This window comes from Panthera uncia, chromosome A2 (assembly GCF_023721935.1).
Source record: "Panthera uncia isolate 11264 chromosome A2, Puncia_PCG_1.0, whole genome shotgun sequence".
NCBI lineage: Eukaryota > Metazoa > Chordata > Mammalia > Carnivora > Felidae > Panthera > Panthera uncia.
In genome coordinates this window covers 108,398,513-108,419,742 of record NC_064816.1, presented here as the reverse complement: position 1 = coordinate 108,419,742, position 21,230 = coordinate 108,398,513, and the positions used below count along the sequence as shown (strand labels likewise).

General features: G+C 35.4%; 1 protein-coding gene across 1 annotated transcript in view; it reads right to left on the bottom strand.

Annotated features, from left to right (window-relative positions):
- ITGB8 (integrin subunit beta 8) overlaps window positions 1–21,230 on the bottom strand; it is an 84,051-nt gene that overhangs the window by 7,702 nt on the left and 55,119 nt on the right. Inside the window, exons 7-12 of the mRNA XM_049641601.1 lie at window positions 17,410–17,505; window positions 14,063–14,152; window positions 9,835–9,969; window positions 6,641–7,046; window positions 3,916–4,141; window positions 1,126–1,232 (exon numbers count right to left, since the gene is read on the bottom strand). Coding sequence (XP_049497558.1) covers window positions 1,126–1,232; window positions 3,916–4,141; window positions 6,641–7,046; window positions 9,835–9,969; window positions 14,063–14,152; window positions 17,410–17,505 — 1,060 coding nt within the window. The remainder of the gene's footprint in view (window positions 1–1,125; window positions 1,233–3,915; window positions 4,142–6,640; window positions 7,047–9,834; window positions 9,970–14,062; window positions 14,153–17,409; window positions 17,506–21,230) is intronic.

Sequence of the window (21,230 nt, the reverse complement as noted above, 5' to 3'; positions counted from 1 at the left end):
TTATTAGAAAAGGCACTTGGCTTTCTGGAGTGATTGCTGCAGCCCCAGCTGGCAGCACATGGGCTGTTTTCAAAGCCAAATTTATTATGGACTAAGATCAGTGTGGATGCAAGAGAAGAAGGAAACAAAACTGGAGAAACTTTATTCTTCTGTGCAGGCTCTGTAAGAGCTGGAATTATTTTCATAGGTTGGAGGAGAGACTAGAAATAATAGTAGCAGTAGAAATTCTTTCAAAGAAGACATAATTTAAAGCTTAGGTTCTAATTCATGTGTACTTCAACACCTTAACACCTGAGCAAAGTCAGATACTGGCTTTTGAGTTCTAATGAAGTTTTGTCTTAAAGTGGTCTTTGAACACAGCTTTCACATGTTTCTCCCATTTGTGTGTCATCTTTTAATTTAAATATTTATGTCATGTTCACTGGCTCATTTGCTGTCATACAATATTTGAGGTTGGTATTATCATCTCCATTACAGATGAGGAAACTGAGGCTCAGGGAAATTTTGTAAGAGGGCTGGTATTTCTTATTGGTGTCAAGGAACATGCTTTAAGCTTAAAAGTTTTCATGCCCTTTCCATTAGGCTGCCTTTATAATCACTTACCCATAAATTATATTTATTTCAGAATGAAAAACACCAGAAAGGGATGGCCCTTTTTAGGACATATATTTTGCAAAAGCATGTAATTGCTACTTAGAATTTTTGGTTCACCTGAAACATAAAGGAGAGTTTTGGTTTTACATGAGGAAGGTTGTAACTGGAAGGAAGCTGGGTTATGAAAGAGAAGAATGTCTCCATAGAGTTTATGTCTAAGGGTGAAACGGACTGTACATAGGAAATTTCCATTCTTGGCTCACTGAGGCCTCTGTAGACACTCTGCTTGGTGTGCTTCCATAGCGGGGCCCAGCATGGACATTTAGCTGGATAACTGAGACAGGAGATCTACTCATTCAGCTGAACTATGGCAAATATACTCAGCTGCTTTTTATAAAGTACCACCTCTAGAAGACTGAAAACACTGAAGCAGTTTTTCCTTTCTTTAGGATGATTGATTGTGGGCTCTTTGGGGGAATATGATTCTCTACAGATACTCTCCAGTGCTTTCATTAGTAAGCTTTGGTTTACCTGATGTTTGGTCCATATAATGCTGTTCTGTGAGAGCACATGAAGTTTTACAATGATCAAGTATAGCTTGAGATAGATTATGAGGGTGAAGACATTGCACACAATTCCTATAAAGACAAACAGAAACGAAACATTTAATCTTTGAATATGTTGTATGCTGGAAGCCGAGCTATCCCAGCCTGAGTGGCAGGGCCCAGGCTGTGGACAGATTGGTGACTGCAAGGCAGCCCACTGACAGTGAAGCTTCTTGTCCTCCCGCTTTTACGTAATTTGGCCTTAAAACCACCTGGGGTATTGTCTGTTGGGGAATTGCCCTTGGCAGGCCCCCTGGGAAAAGAACCATTAGGGAAGAAAATAAGGTTCCCCAAGAAATTGTGCAGCCTTAGGTTTAGCCCTTGCCATCCCCTATGGAGACTCCTCTACTTACAGGAAGGATAGCCTCATACCTTTGCCAGCAAAGAGGGCCTGTAAAGGAGAGACATAAGGATTTGAAAGCCTCACTCTGGCAACTAACGAGTGTATCTCTCGACACAGGTGACTTCAACCCCTAGGCCCACCTGGCCCCCTGGAGGCATTCCAGATGATGACTGAACCCAGTCTGTTAAACTACAGAATGGTTCATTGGTTCCTAAGTGCATTGTCTCTCTGAGAATGTATGAGGCATGGGTTTCTAAGGCTTTTTCAGCCCCTTTCTGGCACCTCGGACTGAGGCAAATACATTGTTCTTCTGGCTTCAAGTGGTTAGGAGGTCATGTCCCTGTAACTGTTCCAATTGAGGTGTTGAGAAATGGAGGGCCTTTCACGAGAACAGCAAAGCAAATGCTTTGTAGATTATAGATAAACGCAGGTGCATAATGGAATAATGTAAGAAATTAATCTATAATCAAAGTGTATGCGGGAAAGTTAGGGGAAAATCACCATGTTATTTCTTAAAGGTCGTTTATACATAGGAACATTTTCAAAATTAGGTAATGTTAGAAAAACATAGTTGATGTATGCTACAAGGAAATCACTACTATATATAATGCCATGTTTACTGCAATAAATCGGCCAGTTCAACACACTGCTGTTGTCTGTGTCCATTTTTATTTTAGTTTTTTATTTTAGCTTTTTATTTCAGTTTTTTATTTTTATTTTTGTTTTAATTTTGTTTTATTTTCACTTTTTCTCCGACGCTGTTCATCCTTCTGGAACCCCTGGACCTGCTGGAGCTGGACTCCGGCAGTTGTAAGCCCATAGTATTTTTTGCAAGACATAAAATATCAAAATAGAGTACTGTTTTAGGATAGTAGTCTTGTAAAACTGGGAAAGAAAGCTAAAATATTTATTTGTAATACTGGCTGAATTTAATACCATGCAAAATTATATTCTAATCACTAAAACTATTTTAATAATGTGTACAGTCAAAATAATGATTTTTTTGTATTGAGAAGAAAATACCCAAGAAATACATAAGAAACTTTTATTACAAATAAAATTAGCAAAAATATTTTAGAAGATAAATGTTATACTACTAGAAAAATTTAGCAGTGAATACACAATTCAAGTTTCACTTGGGTTCATTAGAAATAACTCCATCATTATGTTTAAGTACTGCACTTCCAAGAGAGTTACATAAATTACCATGTATAATTTTAAAAATTTTACTTGAGCTACCAATCTGAGAAAGTGAATGTCTTAAAATTTTTGAATAAAACAAATTAGAAGGCACAATGATGTTTAGAGTAGTGGTCTTTGAGCAGGCTCAAATTGTTACTGGAAAATTAGTTACTGTCACAAAACAATAATGCCATCTTCACTTAACATATCACCTATTACTTATACATCACTTTTTTCCAGGGGTGCTTCATAGCCAGTATCTTTCTTTATTTTTAAAATAATTTAAAAAATTCAAAAATAAAAAAAATTTAAAAACCCAGTAATAATAGCTAATATTTATTCTAGGATTATTATGCACCAAGTAAAAAATGTTGGGGTTTTTTTCACATGAATCATCTAACTTAATTCTGTCACAGAACTATATAGCAAAGTATTATTATTATAATCATCACTTTCAATATCAAGAAACTGAGGCACAGAGAATTTTGACAACATACCCTAGATCAAACAGCTAATTGATGGTAAATTGCCATCAATTATCATCATGTTGTATACCTTAAGCCTTGTGTAAACAAGGCTATATGTCAGTTATATCTCATGAAAGCTGGGTAAAAAACAGTGAGTCCTTATGAACACCAAATCTTATTCTTCAAAACAACAAACCTGTTTCAACAAAGCTAAAGCAGGGGCACCTAGGTGGCTCAGTCGGTTAAGCCTCAGACTCTTGGTTTTGGCTCAGGTCATGATCTCACGTTTCATGAGATCAAGCCCCATGTTGGGATGTGGAGCCCCATGTTGGGGATATCCCCTTGGGGATATCCCCATGTTGGGGATAGCGTGGAGCCTGCTTGGGATTCTCTGCCCCTCCCCCTGCTTATGTGCTCGCTCGCTCTCTCTCTCTCTCTCTCTCTCCTAAAATAAATAAATAAACGTTAAAAAAAAAAAAAGAGTAAAGCAGTGAATGCCTAGATCAATTCCAATGCTTTCACAGCTATCTAGTGGCCAAAAGTTAGAATCTAAGTTTTCTTGTTCCTAAAGTCCCTATTCAGTTCCTTTTTAGCATGATGATAACAAATTTATCTGGTAGAGAAGATCCAGCAACTTCTAAGATTAAGGAAGGCAAAATAAAAGGATGAACATAGCTATGGTGAAGGACTGCTTCATGTATGTTTGGAGTTGGAGAACACATACCAGTTTTCGCTGCAGGCTGTGTGACACGTGGGGCAGTGTTCACAGAAGCGGCCGATGCTCCTGGGATCAGTGCACTGACACTTGCCACATACACATGTGCCTCTTCCACTACACACTTGGCCCTTTGGATTGACACAGTGCTGGGCTGATGCTGATGGGCACTGGCACCGATCTCCTTCCCAGCCACTGAAGCACTGGCATCTGCCCGCTTCACACTCTCCATGCCCTGCAACAGACACTCCAGGACCTAAGTTATTGGAGCCACTGACTTTGTGCAGTGTTTCCAAACATAAATTCCCCTCCCATATCCATGGAAACACACTGACAGTCAACTGAATGGAAACAGCATCGTTTTCTATTCGTCCGACATAAACAACGAGAGGTTTTAGGAGCGTCTATTTTTGAAGCTGTTCTGTTGTAGATAAACCCCATGATGCTAATCTCTTGTGCTGACAGTTGTGACATATGCCCCACTGCAGTGGCTGCCTGACTACCTGAAGGTCGCTGTGCATTCAGTTTTAAATTAAAAGCACACAAATATAAAAAAGCTACAAAGGCTGAAGTAATGTTAATTGTCAGTCTTGAAATCCAAAAACCAGGGGTATTTGATTAATAGCTTCCATAATCATTCTCTTAGTTTCTCATTATTGCTAAGGGCCTGGGATACTTTTGAAGGTCTGTTAAGGCAAACCCTTCTAGTGCTTCAGTTCTGTTAGTGCCATGTTTAAAGATAAGATCTCTGGCGGAGTTGAACTGATCTCTTCACATCTTGAAGACATTATTTAGCAGGTTAGAGAGGCATGTCCTAAAGTATGCTGTGAGTTGTTATTAGGTGGTAAATGAGAGAAAGCAAGGTGGAGTGTGGGTGTATGTATGTATGTATGTGTGTGCATGCATGTGTGTGCGTGCATGTGTGTGCGTGCATGTGTGTGTGTGTGTGTGTGTGTGTGTGTGTGTGTGTGCATGTGTGTTGGGGTTGGGGGCATGCATGTAGACAAGTAAGTTGAGGAGAAACATTGGTTATATGTAGTTAAATGGGTTTTAGACTTCAGGAAGCATCCAAAATTTAATATGCCCATGTGGATTAGAAATCCTCAAGAAGGAGTATATATTACAGGGTTACGCAGTGTTTCTCAAGCTTATTTGGCTACAGAGTCTTCTTTCCTTCCTTCTTTTGCTTCCTGGCTTCCTTCCTCCCTCCTTCCCTCTCTCCCCTTATTGCAAGCACCTCACAGGGTAACTGCTCCATAGAGTCTACTGTTGGATCAACTCAATTGCTAAATGTAAAACTAATGAGGTCCAGGCCAAACAAATGCCTGCCAGACCCTGTTCCCTATATGTAGGCTGCACGCCCAATCCTAGCCAGCTGACCTGTGAACATATGTTTTTATTCTCAAAGGAAACTAGTGAAGAAAATGTTTGTCAGCTACATTTTGCACTTATAACTTATACACAAATAATTCAAAGCAGATTTTCAACTGCCTGTGGGCTGGTAGAATAGTCATACAGAAGAGCTAGTATATTGATTTTTAATAGTTTACTATAAATAGAGACTGAGATTCCCAATGTATTTCAAGCTGCTATCCCAATATCTGTGGGATATCAGAATTCTTCCTCTTCCCTGTTCCAAATAGGATTAGTTCTAAATATTAGAAGATAATTGCTGGCTTGTTCTTATCTATATTCTACCAATGATACAAGATATAGCAGGATACATGTTTGGCATATAAAATATTTTGTGTATATAACAGAATAAAAAGTCAATTTTTCATTGCATATTTATGTGATATATGGCAAATTTATAGCTGACACAAGAATAGAAAATTCATTTTGTATAGGCTTGTTACTTTTCCATATGGTTATGATAATGAAATATTTTAGTTCATTAATAATTTAATTAATATTTGCTTACCAAAATGCAAACATTTTTAAAATGGTGTTGTAACAGTAAGTGGATTTGGCACACTGTCATAGAAAAATTAATTCATTTGAAAACAGTATTTTGTATTAAATTTCAAATGTTGCATAGATTTTCTAGAATCTAACCTCTAGGTGGCAGTAAACTGAATTAGCCAAAAAGTACTTTTGATATTTTTATTTTAAATTATTTCATTTTTAAACGTGGTCTGTGTGTGGCCTCTGGTACTAATCTTCTAGATTACTTACAAAACCTGTATTCTCTTGAAGAATGCTGTCCTCTGATAATTCTGTTGCTTGCATTGTTCCAAAAATAAACTGGATAGGTTTAAATTATTACAAATTTATAATACCATCTATAATAATGCATTAAGAATTTTCCAATGAATGGAAACTGTGTTTTTAAAGCTCACTATCCTTTGAGAAAGCTAGAGGGAGTGACTACTTATGAGAATGAATCAAGTCTTTTCTAGAAGAATACTCTGATTATAGACAACCTGCCAGACATCAGAAATTTCCTTTTCTGATATTTATCTTTATAAAATCAAGGCATGGTTGAGAATAACACTTAATTTTTGGTTTTTATTTTCAATTATTTTCTGTACAAAAATAATTTAAAATATAAATAGCAGAATCATGTGCCATAAATGCATTGCCATGGCCTAATTTCATAGACTTTGAAATTTTGAATATTAAATTCAGATTCAGGGTTGGTAATTATAAAGATGTGACTTAAAGAGACTTTGATATATATGCTAGTTTAATAGTAACTAGTAAAAACTACATGTATACATTTACTTACACTTACCAGCACACAGATTTCCATGGTGATATGGACAAGAAAAGTCATCCTTTTCACAATATTTTCCATACACTTTCCCAAGCTTAATTTTGTGACATAAACATTTCCCACAAACACAAACTCCTCGGCCACTGCAAACAGGTTGATCTTTATGTGACTTGCAACTCTCAGAAGGAAACTGATCTTCATCAAAATGACATTTATTCTCATTACATTGGAAACATTTGGCATCTAGAAAAATTTCATCTATACACTTTCGTTTAGGTCCTCTGCTGTCCTCACACTGACAGCTGCAGTTTCTGTGTATATGAATTTTAGTGGTTTCATTGAAACCAATAGGTTTGATGATTGCATAGCTTTTTCCTCCTGTGACATCACATTTTTTCATTGTAACTGTGACATTGAAAAGAACCTAAATGGAGGGAGAGAAAGAAAATATATTTATATGTCTTGATTATTTTTATCACCACTCTTTATGTGTGAATGATTTTTTGAATCAATAATATACCATCTTATAGAAATTTATAACACTTGTAAATTACACAGGCACTCTTTCATATATAGATGTAACATCCCTTTTCCATTTCATTTATTTCCTAATTAATGAACCAGAGAGTCAAAAGTTGCAATGACTGCTACTTGTCTATATTGTACCATTAAATGGACATGGGTTTAAGTCTATTTGAAACATCTACTCCACTTCCAATGACTAACTGATGTTCTCAATTGATTTCTTAGCAAATTTGAGAGAGAATAGACCATTTTCTGAATTAAGTCCTTAAAATGTGGGGTTAACGAATATTTGGCACAAGGGAGAGATCAAATAAACTAAAGGACTACTGCTCTACTGGTTTAAACCTTGAATTAGGATGTTCAGATGAACAATTTTTATTTATAATATATAAATATATAAATATGTGACATATAAATATTAATATATAAACAATACATAATGCATAAATAAATTTATTTATAATAAATTATTTTTACTTATAATAATATATAATATATATAAACCCCAAGTAAAGATTCAGGGTTAAATTTTAGTTTATACATGGTGTTAATGAAGGAAAACATGAGGCTTTCTCTGATGCTACTTAAGGGAATAAGATTTAGGACTCTCTCAGATCTTAAGATCTCAATACAGGGTCCTACATTTGTCTCAGTGGAGACATGAGCATACAACTAAAGATCTGGGTTGGCAGGAGTTTGTTTCCCTTGTGAAACAACAGATCCTGCCAAGTTTTTCCTTTCTCTCTATTTTTTTCTTTTTGCACAACATGATTGGTTTAATGTGCCTTTTTTGGATTTGTTAGCCTACCTTATAATTTTCAGGTACTTTGGCAAATAAGCTTGTATGTTTTTTTTTTCCATCTTAGATTAAGATCCATTACAACTTAAAAAATTTGTGGTAGCCTTTTTTGTTGGGATGAATATATGTGGGTGGGGATATATCCATATATATAAATTCACTCTGACCAAAAAGCCTAGCACAAATACACACACACACACACACACACACACACACACACAAGGTATGAAAGATCTAAGTTTAGGCTTTTATATTACATATATGCATCAGAAATTAACATCAGTTTCATAATATTAAAATTAATGCAGTTGGTATTTTACTTGAAATGTTTTTTTGTCTTAAAGAATGTTAAGGATTAACAGATGTGTAGGATAATGTGGCCATTGCCAATATTAATAAAGCAAAATTTGGGGTTTATATAATTAAGAGGTCATATGACTCTTTCTGAGAGTCAAACTGTTTATACTGCTTAGTTGAAAGTGAGGGTGAAAAAGGGATTATAGACAAAGTAAAAGAAAAAAAAATGTAAGAAGGAAAACCTTTCTGCCAAAACTGATTTTGAAAGAAAGAACTACTTCTAAAAGGCTAACCCTTTCTCAGAAACTTTTGCTAGCACAGTTTTTCTATATTTAATGGAAATCAAATATATATTTATATATTATATGAAAATTATATGTTATAATTGTATATTTTATAAACCAAATATATATTTTTTATATAATGTCTTTTTAACAAAATCCAAAAAGTGATTATGCAGGGACCTACAGAATTAGAAACTAGCCATAATTGATTTCAAATAGCTAGCTTGTTGGAGCAACCATACTACCATACTTCTGAACTACAGCATGACACTAAAATAACAACACCATAGAACTTTAGAGATGAAAGGAAAAGGGATTCTAAATTTTGTAATCTGTTCATTTAAAAATTAGGCAACTGATGCCTCAAGGTGGCTCACTGAAAATCACTTCATCTAACAAGAATTCCCTTGAAGAGCATATTTCTGTGTGTTTACCCTCTACTGTGCTGATACTGGGAGAATTCCTATCACCCCTGGTCCTATTTCTTAACACTGCAATAATCTGGACCCTCTGTTTTCCAGGTTATCCCTTTTTAATTAAATGACACTTCTTTTTTATTGTTCTTTTTTTTTTTTTTAATTTTTTTTTTCAACGTTTTTATTTATTTTTGGGACAGAGAGAGACAGAGCATGAACGGGGGAGGGGCAGAGAGAGAGGGAGACACAGAATCGGAAACAGGCTCCAGGCTCCGAGCCATCAGCCCAGAGCCTGACGCGGGGCTCGAACTCACGGACCGCGAGATCGTGACCTGGCTGAAGTCGGACGCTTAACCGACTGCGCCACCCAGGCGCCCCTATTGTTCTTAATAAATGTCCCCACTTCATCCTAGATCATTGTGAGTACTGGGACAATAGCACAGTGAAAGATTTTGGAATTCATAGCCCTTATCAGTTGCTCCATCACTCTCATTCTTTTTGTGGCTTATTACCTTCAATTTCAAATTTATTCTGAGATTTGCAACCAAAAAGGTAGGTATCATCATCATCATAAGTGTAAACACTACTTGTTTGAAAAGATGTGCTTTACTGATATATACTGGCTGTGACACAGAAGTTTAAAGTTATTATCATTAAATAAGTATTTAATATAATATATATTTACTTAATTTGAGAGTTTAAGACAAATAAATGGAGTTAAAACAAGTAGGAACTTTATAAAGAGACAATAAAAATTACTTTGAACTATATAAATATGATCCTTGGAGTCAGTAGTAAATAAAGTTTTCCAGAATGGTTTGATTTTTCTGTGAGAAAACTTGCCAAACAACTTAGTTTATTTTAAAATGGGAAAAATGCACACCCACATACTTCGTCATTGCTTGTCACATTTCCACATCCGTCTGTGCCTGCTTTTCGGGTCCCATCTGGACAGATGGCAGTAATATTAAAATAGACTCCTTTTACCTGGTTTTCCACCTGAACTTTCACTTCTGAAATGAGTTTCTGCAGAGACATCATTTTTTAATTGTATATCATAGAAATTTCAAATGTAAACAACTAAACAGTCAAGCTTATTAAATGATTCTAGATTTAATTTTTAGCTAAATCAAAGAGTCTCTCCCTATGAAAGGATGAATAAATATACTGTTTCCACATAATGACCCAATTATATTTGATATACATAAGAAATACTGAAGGATTAGACCATATGCATTTAAATTGTTCTATTTTTTTCACATATTTCCATGACTATGCATTTCGATCACTTTGGAGACATTTCTCGTTCAGCCTGTGTTACAGAAATAATCATTTTAAATCCAATAATGTTTATATTTTGTGACAAAATTTGAATAAAACATTGAGAACACATATATCATCACAGAGGGTAAATCTTAACAGCTTAAAATCTGAAACACACTCCTGACATTTATGGTATATATAAATAAATATTTCAGTTTCAAACACTTTAGGCTATCATGAAACTTAAAACACCTTACTGATACAGAATTCAAAGGTAAATTTTGGGGAGAGCATTTCTGTACTGTAGGCCTAAGAATTACCTGCCAGATATGTCCTGTAAATTTTCCAAGCATGCCCTAGGAATTTTGCCAAGTCCCTGGGGCTTACTTGTGTTAATCAAATTTGTTCTAATCCTTGATACTGAAGTGGGACAGTGGGGACATTTACTAGACAGGAAAACCATTCACTCATTTATTCACTCATTTATATAATTATTCAAAAATGTTTATGTAATGCTTATCATGTATCAAGCACACACTAATTTCTTCCATCACAAATCTTTGGTTACAAACATTTCTAGCTGCCTTAAATAAGTACTAAAGATCTGTGTGTATTTGATCTCATAAAACAGTCTACCACATGAAAAAGTCCTTAACTTATACTTGTAAACAAAAGGAAGGAGAAAAGATGAAATATATACCTAAGGAAAGATGAACAGCAAGATATGAAGACAGACAATTTTTCCAAAGGCTTCTAATTTTTTACTTGAGTAAATTTTAATTTTCAACTGTATAATCAATAAAGAGATGTATACTTACTAATAATTGACCACAGTGGTAAATCTAGAACAAGATACTTTTTCAAATTAGTAAATTTTATTTGGATTAGAGAAGACTGTGTCAGCCAAATTTTTAAATCTCCCAGAGAGCTCATCCATTGTAATCACTTACTTGGACATGCTTAGCAAACTAACTGAGACTTCTAATGGTATACAAATGGTGTTGATATGGTGATGGTTTGACAGATCAGAAGGACATTCCTAATATAATGAGTGTTCTCAGTTTGCTCTTCTGAAATTCTTTCTGTTAAAAAGTTAAGCTTGTTACGCTAATGTTTTTCACTTAAGCAAGGTGTGAAGACAAATATCTAAAATTTTGCCCGGTTTTGAGATTTAGAAATTAGGTTCCAAACACAATATCAAGATTCTTTTTAATATCTAATAGATACAGAGGCAGAATTTATTTTTCAATATTTAATTCTGTTTGTATTAAATATAACTTATTTTTAATATCTTAATTTCAGTTTAAGTTATTATAGTCATGATTTTTATTTAATCTTAACTCTAATGGCAGTGCTATTGTAAAGGATAAAATTAAATTGTGGTCACATTCACCATACACTAAATTTGTATGTAAATTTTATAAAATTCTTACAAAGGAAATGCAAAAACTTAAAAGTTAGAGTGAAGTATTTTTATTCTTCAATGCATTGTGAATTATTTCTGTTGGACTGTGAAGACAAAATAAAACTTCAGAAGAATTTTGAAAATTATAAAAATGTATAAAATAATAATAGAATCCTAACATAAAGGAGATTAGTTAGCCAGAGTGAGTCTCGTTGGATTTGCTAGTATTTTCCCATTGTTTAAGATCAGTCAGAACTGCAGTTTGCTAAGGCATTGGATACCTAACCTTGGTAAATAAAGAATATAAAACCAAATGCTGCTGTTTCCCTTTCTATTGGCATAGTCTGACACACAGGCAAGTTTGTCAATTTATATTTCTTGTTTGGACTAGCAAATGTGTTCATACTATAAAAACTGGGGTGATTTCTAACACTGTAAATCCCTTCCTTATTTTGATTATTCCTGGGAACAAACTGCAGATGGGAATGAATTGTATATGTTTGATATTCCTTGATGAGAAGTTTCCCCAGACTTAATGTTCTTTTGTAATAGTGAGAAATAAAAATAATTAAAGATGGTCTTCCTTATTTCATCCAATGTATTTTTGAGGCATAGAACAATTCCTTGGCAAAAAAAAAAAAAAAAAAGTCTTACAAGATTTATTTTTCTTCTTTTTTTTAATTAAAAAATTTTTTTAACGTTTATTTATTTTTGAGACAGAGAGAGACAAAGCATGAACGGGGGAGGGTCAGAGAGAGGGAGACACAGAATCTGAAACAGGCTCCAGGCTCTGAGCTGCCAGCACAGAGCCTGACGTGGGGTCGAACTCACGGACCACAAGATCATGACCTGAGCCAAAGTCCGCCGCTTAACCGACTGAGCCACCCAGGCACACCTATTTTTCTTTTAAAAGAATAAAGTTGAGGGTCACATGGGTGGCTCAGTCAGTTAAGAATCTGACTTGGGCTCAGGTCATGACCTCATGGTTTGTGGGTTTGAGCCTTGCATTGGGCTCTCTGCTGTCAGTGAGGAGCCCGGTTTGGATCCTCTGTCTCCCTTTCTCTGCCCCTCCCTGCTCGTGTGCTTTCTCTCTCTCTCTGTCTCTCCTCTCTCACAAAAATAAACATTTAAAAACATTTTTAAAAGAAAAAAGTTTAAACCAGTCATTTTCTATCATGTGCCTGCTTCCTGACTTTACCTTCTGTGCTCAAGTTGAAGACAGATGCTTCATGGAGAAAATGAGAAGCCTGAGATTTCTTATAATGCTTGAGCTACTATTAACATTATTCATCTCTATGTGTCAGGAAGAGAATCAGAGAATTTGGGAAGTGAGACTTTATCAATGGCCCATAAATCCAAGATAGAATAAGCCTATCTTTGGATAGTTTGGAAAAAAGAGAAAGAAAGAAAGAAAGAATGAAAGAAAGAAAGAAAGAAAGAAAGAAAGAAAGAAAGAAAAGAGAAGAGGAAAGAAAAAAGAAAAGAAAAGAAAAAAGAAAAGAAAGGAAAAGAAAAGAGAGGGAGGGAGGGAGGAAGGAAGGAAGGAAGGAAGAAAGAAAAACAGGTGGTATCACACAGAAGGAAGCACCTGGCAACTAGAATTAAGGAAGACCTGGGTTCTGATCCTGCTTCTCCTGCTTGTTTCACCTTTGGTTAGCTTGCTTCCCTTCTTTGAGGTTCTATAAATACATAATGGGAGTATAACATCTCGCTTATGGATCAGTTGTCTGGATTAAATGAGGTCATGTATGGAAAGTATCTGATTCTCAGTGGTATTAAAGTAACAATCAAAATTATTACAACATCTTAACAATGATTATTGTATCCAGTAATGACCTGTGTTGAGAGCAGATGTTTCTGTAAAACTTTACATTTGGTACTCACTCTTCGTTAGACTGGGAAGAGCATACAACTGTAATTCAATAAAATAGTATACCTCTTAAGGTGATTCTTTTAATCAAATTAGTTTGATAAAACTGCTAAAATAACTGATTAAACAATCAAGTGACTGACCTAGGAAACCCCAACAGAGTCCTCTCAGTCATCTCTATATCCCAGATTATTCAACCTGACAGGTTGCTGCTTTAAATAGTGTGGATTTCTTGACCTTTACAACATAGGAAATTGTGACATTTATGGTAATAAAGTATATTCTATAGCCGTGATTTAGTGACTTACTTAACATTTGATTTGGAAGGAAATTTAGATAGGCTCTAGCCTGACCCGCGTTTACTGTCAATGAGACAGTGAGGTACAGAAAGCTGAACTGACTTTCCCAAGGTTTCATGACTAGTTAGTAGTAGAGCCAGGGCTAAATTAAAATTCCTAACTTTTAACCTGATTTTCTGTCCACCATTCCTCTCAAGATGATAAGGCCTTAATTTGTATCCTGCTGCAGAAATTGGGGTTAAGAGTTTACATGAAAAAAAATAGTGTTTAATATATACATACCTGATAGGCTTCTACTACCAAATTATTGAGGTTTGCAGCCTTTGATTCTATTTCACCAGCAATGGTGCCAGGCAAGAGGGGTAGAAGGTCCTAGAAAACATACCAATAGCAGTTACATGACAGTGGTATATGGTGGTTCAGCAATCAACAAATATTAAACATTTTTATAGTTATTAGTGGAAGTTGAGCCATTACATGAATGAAACAAAATATAAGATACAAGAAAAATGTGAGCAACCAAGTAGGGCAGCCAAAACACATACATCTGAAATGGGAGTGTGTGTATGTGTATATGCATGAGACTGTATGCATGCACAAATTACATATTGATCTAAAAACCCAATCAAATACAGACCAGCATTTCCCAAATTATTTCTCATGTTCCATGAAACATAGTTATCAAAAGGGTTCTGAGGGCAAGTAAGTTTGGAAAGTTCTTCATATGGTTTCTTCCCTTTAAGTACTCAAAATGCACACCTGCAAAGTAAAGGTTCAGAGAAGTCCTGCAATTTGGAAATAATTTAGCAGCATTTGTTGCAGCATTTCCAACATTTTTAAGTCACAAAACTTTTTCTCATGTAACATATATAAATATTTTGCAGAACTACTATTTTGTGGAGTGACCTATAGGACATGTTGTCCCAGACTGGAGAAAAAATCATTGTCACAAGTGGAGCCTTCATGGAGTGGGTATTCTTGATGGATGGGATTTAACAATTATGGAGAAAACTCTAGGTATTCCTAGTGAGAAAGTGAGAATTAGTGAAGGCTTAAAGGTTTACTGGTTTAGATGAAGTAAGAAAAGAGAAGAAACCAGTCTGACTGGAGTGAAGGCTGCATATTTATAAGGAATCAGATTATAGAAAGACTTGAAATCCATTTATACACACATTTTACCATTCACAAATATCATTAAATTCCTGCCATATGCCAGCCACTACTTGGACATTAACAATTTGTTATCTTAGATCATAGGGAAAATTTATCACTTACAGATTTTTAAAAGCCAATCATTTAACCTTTATTGTATACCTATTATGTACCACTTTGGAGTTTCCATCCTTAAGGATTTCATAGGTATATAAATGACAACTTCAAAAAACAATGTACACATGAAGTAATAGAGATATGCAGAGACCTGAAGGAGAGGGATACCCAGCAAGTATTTGAGGGCTGCAAAAGTTGTCAGGGATTGTTACCTGGAGGCGGTGACTCATGAGCTGTATCTTAAAGGATGACTAAGAGTGAGCCAAGTAATGAGGGAAAGAGACTTCCAGGCATGGGGGATACATAACAAGAACAAAGGCACAAAGGAAAGAAAGAGCCTGGTGAGTGGGTGAGTATATGTGCACAGAGGCAAGCAGGAACGAGATGAGCTCATATGCCACATTAAAGACTTGATCCTTTAAATCAGAATGAACCACTGGAATATTTTGCTGTAGGGAGAACTGTGGTCACAATTGTGATTTAATAGATCATTCTGCAGCCAAGTGGAGGATGAATGTGCGACATGGATTAGGAGGCTGTTACAACCCAGATGGAAGTGACTGATAAAAATATGTCTGGGCAGCCAAAGTAGGTGACTCCAAGGGTAGACACAGGCCTCCTCACAGGACTCATCCGGCTTCTGGAGCCTGTTGATTCCTACTTTGCACAGATCCTACTTTGCACAGAATTCAATTAATAATAAACCTGGTTTTATGGTTTTATCAGTCAATGAAAATCTGTTTAAAGGAGTAGGGAGAAACTGCTAAAGCCAATAAGAGCAGCAAGTATTAAGTAATCCGTAGCAAAGCAGGAAGAGGCTAGAGCAGTAACAAGCTACACGATAATTTGAAATTCAACTATTAAACTTAGAGGTTAAGAACACAGGATTTAAGCTGTTAGGAAAGTTTGGGCAAATATGTAACCTCTCTGAATGTGTTTTCTCAACTTTAAAGTGGGCTTTAAATTAGTAATACTTCCCTTGTTGTTATGAGTATTATATGAATTCATGTTAATAAACTCAGTGCCATACCATAGTAAGAACTCAGTAAGTGGAATCTGTTACTATTGTTAATAAAGTAGTTTGGGCATTTAATTTGGAGTAGAGCCCTACTTCTGTGACTATTAATAATTGTCACATTAAAAAGGGGTTCCATGGTGTATCAGCTTGGGAAAACAGGGAATTGATTAAAGTTTCACTGTAGATTTCTAAGGGAAGAAGTGGCATGATTAAAGTAGTGCTTTCAGATGATACATAGAAGTGGTCAGGTATTGGGGAAATTGGTGGAGGGAATACCAGCTTTGTGGCTAATGCAAATTGATTCAAGCATTTATTGAAACCGAAGGATATTTAGTTTTTCTGAAGTATTGAAAGAAATAAGTAGGGGTGCCTGGGTGGCTCAGTCAGTTGAGCGTCCAACTTTGGCTCAGGTCATGATCTTGTGGTCCGTGAGTTCGAGCCCCACGTTGGGCTCTGTGCTGCCAGCTCAGAGCCTGGAGCCTGCTTTGGATTCTGTTTCTCCCTCTCTCTCTGCCCTTCCCCCACTCATGCTCTCTCTCAAAAAAACTAAACATTAAATTTTTTTTACAAAAGAAATAAGTAAAGGACAGTGAGAGTGGAAAGAAGAGGCAGAGATAACAAAGGAGATGGAGATCCAGTGAACAGACACGTGCAATGAAAATCAAGGAGTCACATCATGAAAATGAAGAAAAGAGAGTTTTCTGGAAAAAAGAACCTAAAAGACTGTGAAAAGAATATGACAGCAGGGTCACAGAAGCAATTTTTTGTTGGGGGTGGGTCCCACAATGCTGCCAGAGTGACATGGTTTTGCCAAACATCTGTTCTGTTTGTGGGTCTGATCTGGCCTGAAGGATTGTGGACAAAACCAAGATTCTTCTTCAATAGGAAAGCTCTAACTGGATCAGCCACTTCAGTGACTCCTCTTGTTCCTTTGTTGGAGGCCTAGACCAAATCTAGGTATGTTGTTACCAGTGAAAACTAAGCTGATGTTCCCCAACCTAATCTATTATAAGAATATGCCCAGGGATTGAATAGAAGCAGGAATCCATACATGAAAGGTGCAGTTGGAATGTGAACCACTTTTTACCTGATAAAAGTCTTCTCCATTAATGTCACAGTAACACATTAAGTATCAGTGCCCACACTTGGTTCTAAGTGTTGTAAACAAAGAATTTATACATAAATGTTTACTTAAGACACTGTGTAGTATACGTTAGCTACTACTTTATAAAATTCAGATAGTAAAAAGTATAATAACTCCAGACTCCTTACCTGGGGACCCAAGAAGTATTCTAACTACCAATGCAAACATTTTAGTTTTTATATTTTGGAATTCACGCACCTTATACCAATGAAACTGTTTTCCTTGAACGGCAAAGATGACATTAATGTTGTTGTCTATTAACTTCTCAGAAAGTTGGCCTAGTGAGGGATGTTCCTGAAAAAGATAATGAAAAAAAGAAGGGATTGAAATTTATTAGCTCAATCCCATACATACCCAAACATCTATTATGAGGAAAACCATATGACTGACATAAAAATATATTGTGTTGGGAAGGATTAAGATTTTATTAGAGACGTTTAAATTTAAAAAAAATAAGATCAATATCAACATATTAAGGATATTTTCTAGATAAAAGCCCTATATAAACCTGTAAGTCAGAAAAATGAAGAAGGTTAAATCAACATTATGCAAAGTGTGTTCAGCACCTCTTTAGATTAACTTTGGTCTCACAGTGTTATCACTAAAAGATAATGTACTATTCAGAAATAGAGACACATTAGTGACAGTCACATTCTGAAATTTAGTAACAAGTGCTGAAATACAAATATATGCATGTATAAACATAAATACATGTATAATTGATATATAACATAGTACAAAAGCAGAAAACCTTGCACTCAAATCCCAGGTTGTCACTTTATGGTACAAATTCTATCTCAAGTCCATCCTCTGTAACATGTCAGTGGTTTCTGCCTTCCATGATTGCAAGCAAGATTAAAAAGATACCAATTGCATGTGATCTATTTAGTTCAGCTTCTTACATATGATAGGTACTCAAAACTAATAGCAGTTATGATTTTTTATTTCCAGCAGCTTGTACAAGAGGTATTCAGATCTCTCAGCTTATCAGTACACTTAACCTTTTCATCATGTGATATATGATAAATCTGTTTTACTTTGATAAATAAAACTTGTGCTGAGCTATACTTATTCTTGTGTTAGTGAGAAAGCTGGGGAAGAGTAGGAGAAAGGGTATACAATTTAGTAAATATGAGAAATCTGCCAACTATCGAATGGTATCTAAAGTTATACAGTTAGACATAGTACTTTATTTTTTCTTTATATAAATGGTCTTCCAGAAATTAAAGTGATGATCTCAAATAACAACTTCATAACTAGACAGTTCTCAGAGGGATGATGTCAAACTTCATCTGCAGTGGTCTTCACCTGTTCGTTGGTACTTAGTTGCATTAGCTAAGTTGCAACTAAGGATCATGTGGCTGAACCTAATACATATCATGTGATTCAAATTCAAATTCCTCTGTAGTTTTTACTCCTCCTTTCACCTTCCAATGCTAATTGTGTTTTCTTTAAGAGGAGATTTTGCTAAACCATCTTGGTTAACATTTCTGTGTTTTGGCAAACTATGTGAACTTAGTAAAAGAATTAATTTGACCAGTTTCTCTTATAGCCTAAGCTGATACCCACATATTAAACTTACATACATAGATATAAGATAACAGCCTTGTTGTTAAAACTACTATCACTAACATGCTATGATCTGAATATTTGTGTCCTCCTCTCCAAATTCATACATTGAAATCCTAACCCCTAAGGTGATAGTGTTAAGAAGTGGGCCTTTGGGAGATGATTGGATCATGAAGGTGGTGGAGTCCTCATGAATGGGATTAGTCCTATTATAAAAGAGGGCCATAGGATGCCTGGGGGACTCAGTCTTTTGGGCATCTGACTCTTGATTTTGGCTCAGGTCATGATCTCATGGTTGTGAGATAGAGCATGGCACTCGCTTAGGATTCTCTTTGTTCCCCTCTACCCCTCCCCAGCTCGCACATGTGCCCTCTCTCTCAAAATAAATAAACTTAAAAAAAAAAAAAAAAAGAAAAAGAGGGTCACTGGAGACCCTTCCACCATGTGAGGTGGTGAAAACATTACAGATAGAAGGTGTCATGTATGAACTAGGAAAGGGTCTCTCACCAGATCCCAGAATCTGCCAGTGCCTTGATCTTAGATCCCAACCTTCTAGAACTGTGAGGAATAAATTTTTATTGTTTACAAGTCACCCAGTTTATGGTGTTTTGTTACAGCAGACAGAATGGACTAAGATAATAACCATAACAAATACATCTCATTTCTATATAACCTATTATTGTGGTAAAAAAACAAATCAAATTTACATGAACTTCATTTAAATGTGATATGAAACTAATTTATGAAGAGGTTTAAGAAGTATTACCACATGGATTTGCATCAGAAAAAAATTCTTCGCAGAGCAATTCTTAAGAATATAATTGTAAACTAATAGAAAAACAATTCCCAAAATATAAGTTCTGCTAGATAAATTCTTATGCCTTGTTGATACTATGTATACTCTTAAAATACATTTCTGACAATTTCCATAATGCTAGTGAATTAAAGAGAACAAGTCCAGGAAGGAAACAACAAATCTATTTGTATTGGGAATATATTTTTTAATGGTAACAACTACTTTTGAAATAGTTTCACTTTGACAAAAAATAACCAGTTTGCCAAGCATTCCCCCTTAGTTTTTGAAACCATTCATATTTTAAGGATAATTTAATCCATATGTTTTTAACCAGTTTATACTTAACTCACATAAAATCAATATTTAAAGAACAGTTCCAAATGTAAGCAGCTTTTGGAGCCTTCTTAATCTTTTTTCCCTTTTCAAAAACAGGAAGTCACATTGACCAAAAGTACACAAAATTTAAATCTAGAAGGTTCTAGCTTGGTCAGAAGCTCATTAAGAGGTCAGTTGGATTTTAAGTTTAAAAGACACATTTTTTTGAACCCTACAAAGAAATCTGTTTTAAAAGAAAATTCCAGCTACTTCGAGGTAGATTTGTTAAAATTACAAATGTTTAACAGATGTTTAAATAAACCACTGTTGACAGGAGAACTGTGGATTAATGGCCGCTTTTGAAGCCCCTTCCCCTTTCCTCCATGAAGCATATTATCTTTTAAATATTTTATCTTTTCTGTCTTGTATTTCACTAACAGAACACTCCCTCTCAGCCAGATGTCCAATTCTGGTGACGTCAGTGCTCCTCATCTCTAACTCCCCCTCTGTCCAACCCATTACATATTGTTTCTCTAAACTCTGAAAATAATTAATAGAGATAACAGGCATTTCAGGGGCAAAAGGGAAAAGGGAAAGCAATGTGCCAAGACAGCTGCTAAGTAATTAAGGGCAAAAGGATTCCTTTCACATTTTTCTTCTTCACCAACACCTTCGCTGTGACTTGTGGGAAATAACTTATAAATGTCAGAAGGAAAGAGGAGGTAAGAAAGATTCATTGGGAGCAATTCCAGTTAAAGAGATAGTTGTGTAGAAGTGTATGGGAGAATTTTAATAATGTGCATAAATAGTGACGAAAAAGAGAAGTGTTTAAGATTCTTTTCATAAAACTGAACTTGATGATAAAAATTTTTATAAGCTAATAGAGAATTTGCAGTAGTGAATATCATCATAAGATGAAAAAAGACCAATGTCTTGTTAAATAAAGTACGCAATTATCTGGATTATATTTTTACAGTTCACGTTTTAGAAGAAAGAGATAAAATGAAAGTACTCTGATAGCAGAGATTTATTTAGAGATAAAGACTTTAAATTATGTGTTGTCAATCTCCATCTCTGGCAATAGCCTATTTTCCATTTGCATAGTTGCACAGTAGTAATCACATAGACCAGGGTTTCTTATCAGTGGCTCTATTGACATTTTGGGCTATGTATTCCGTGTTGTGGGTGTACTGGTGTCCTGTGTACTGTGGGTATTTAGCAACATCCCTGGCCTCTACCTACTAGATGTCAGTATCTCCTGCCTTCCCCAGTTGTTTGTAACAACCAAAATGTCTCTGGAGATTGACATGTCCTCTGGAGGGCAAAATCACTCCAGTTG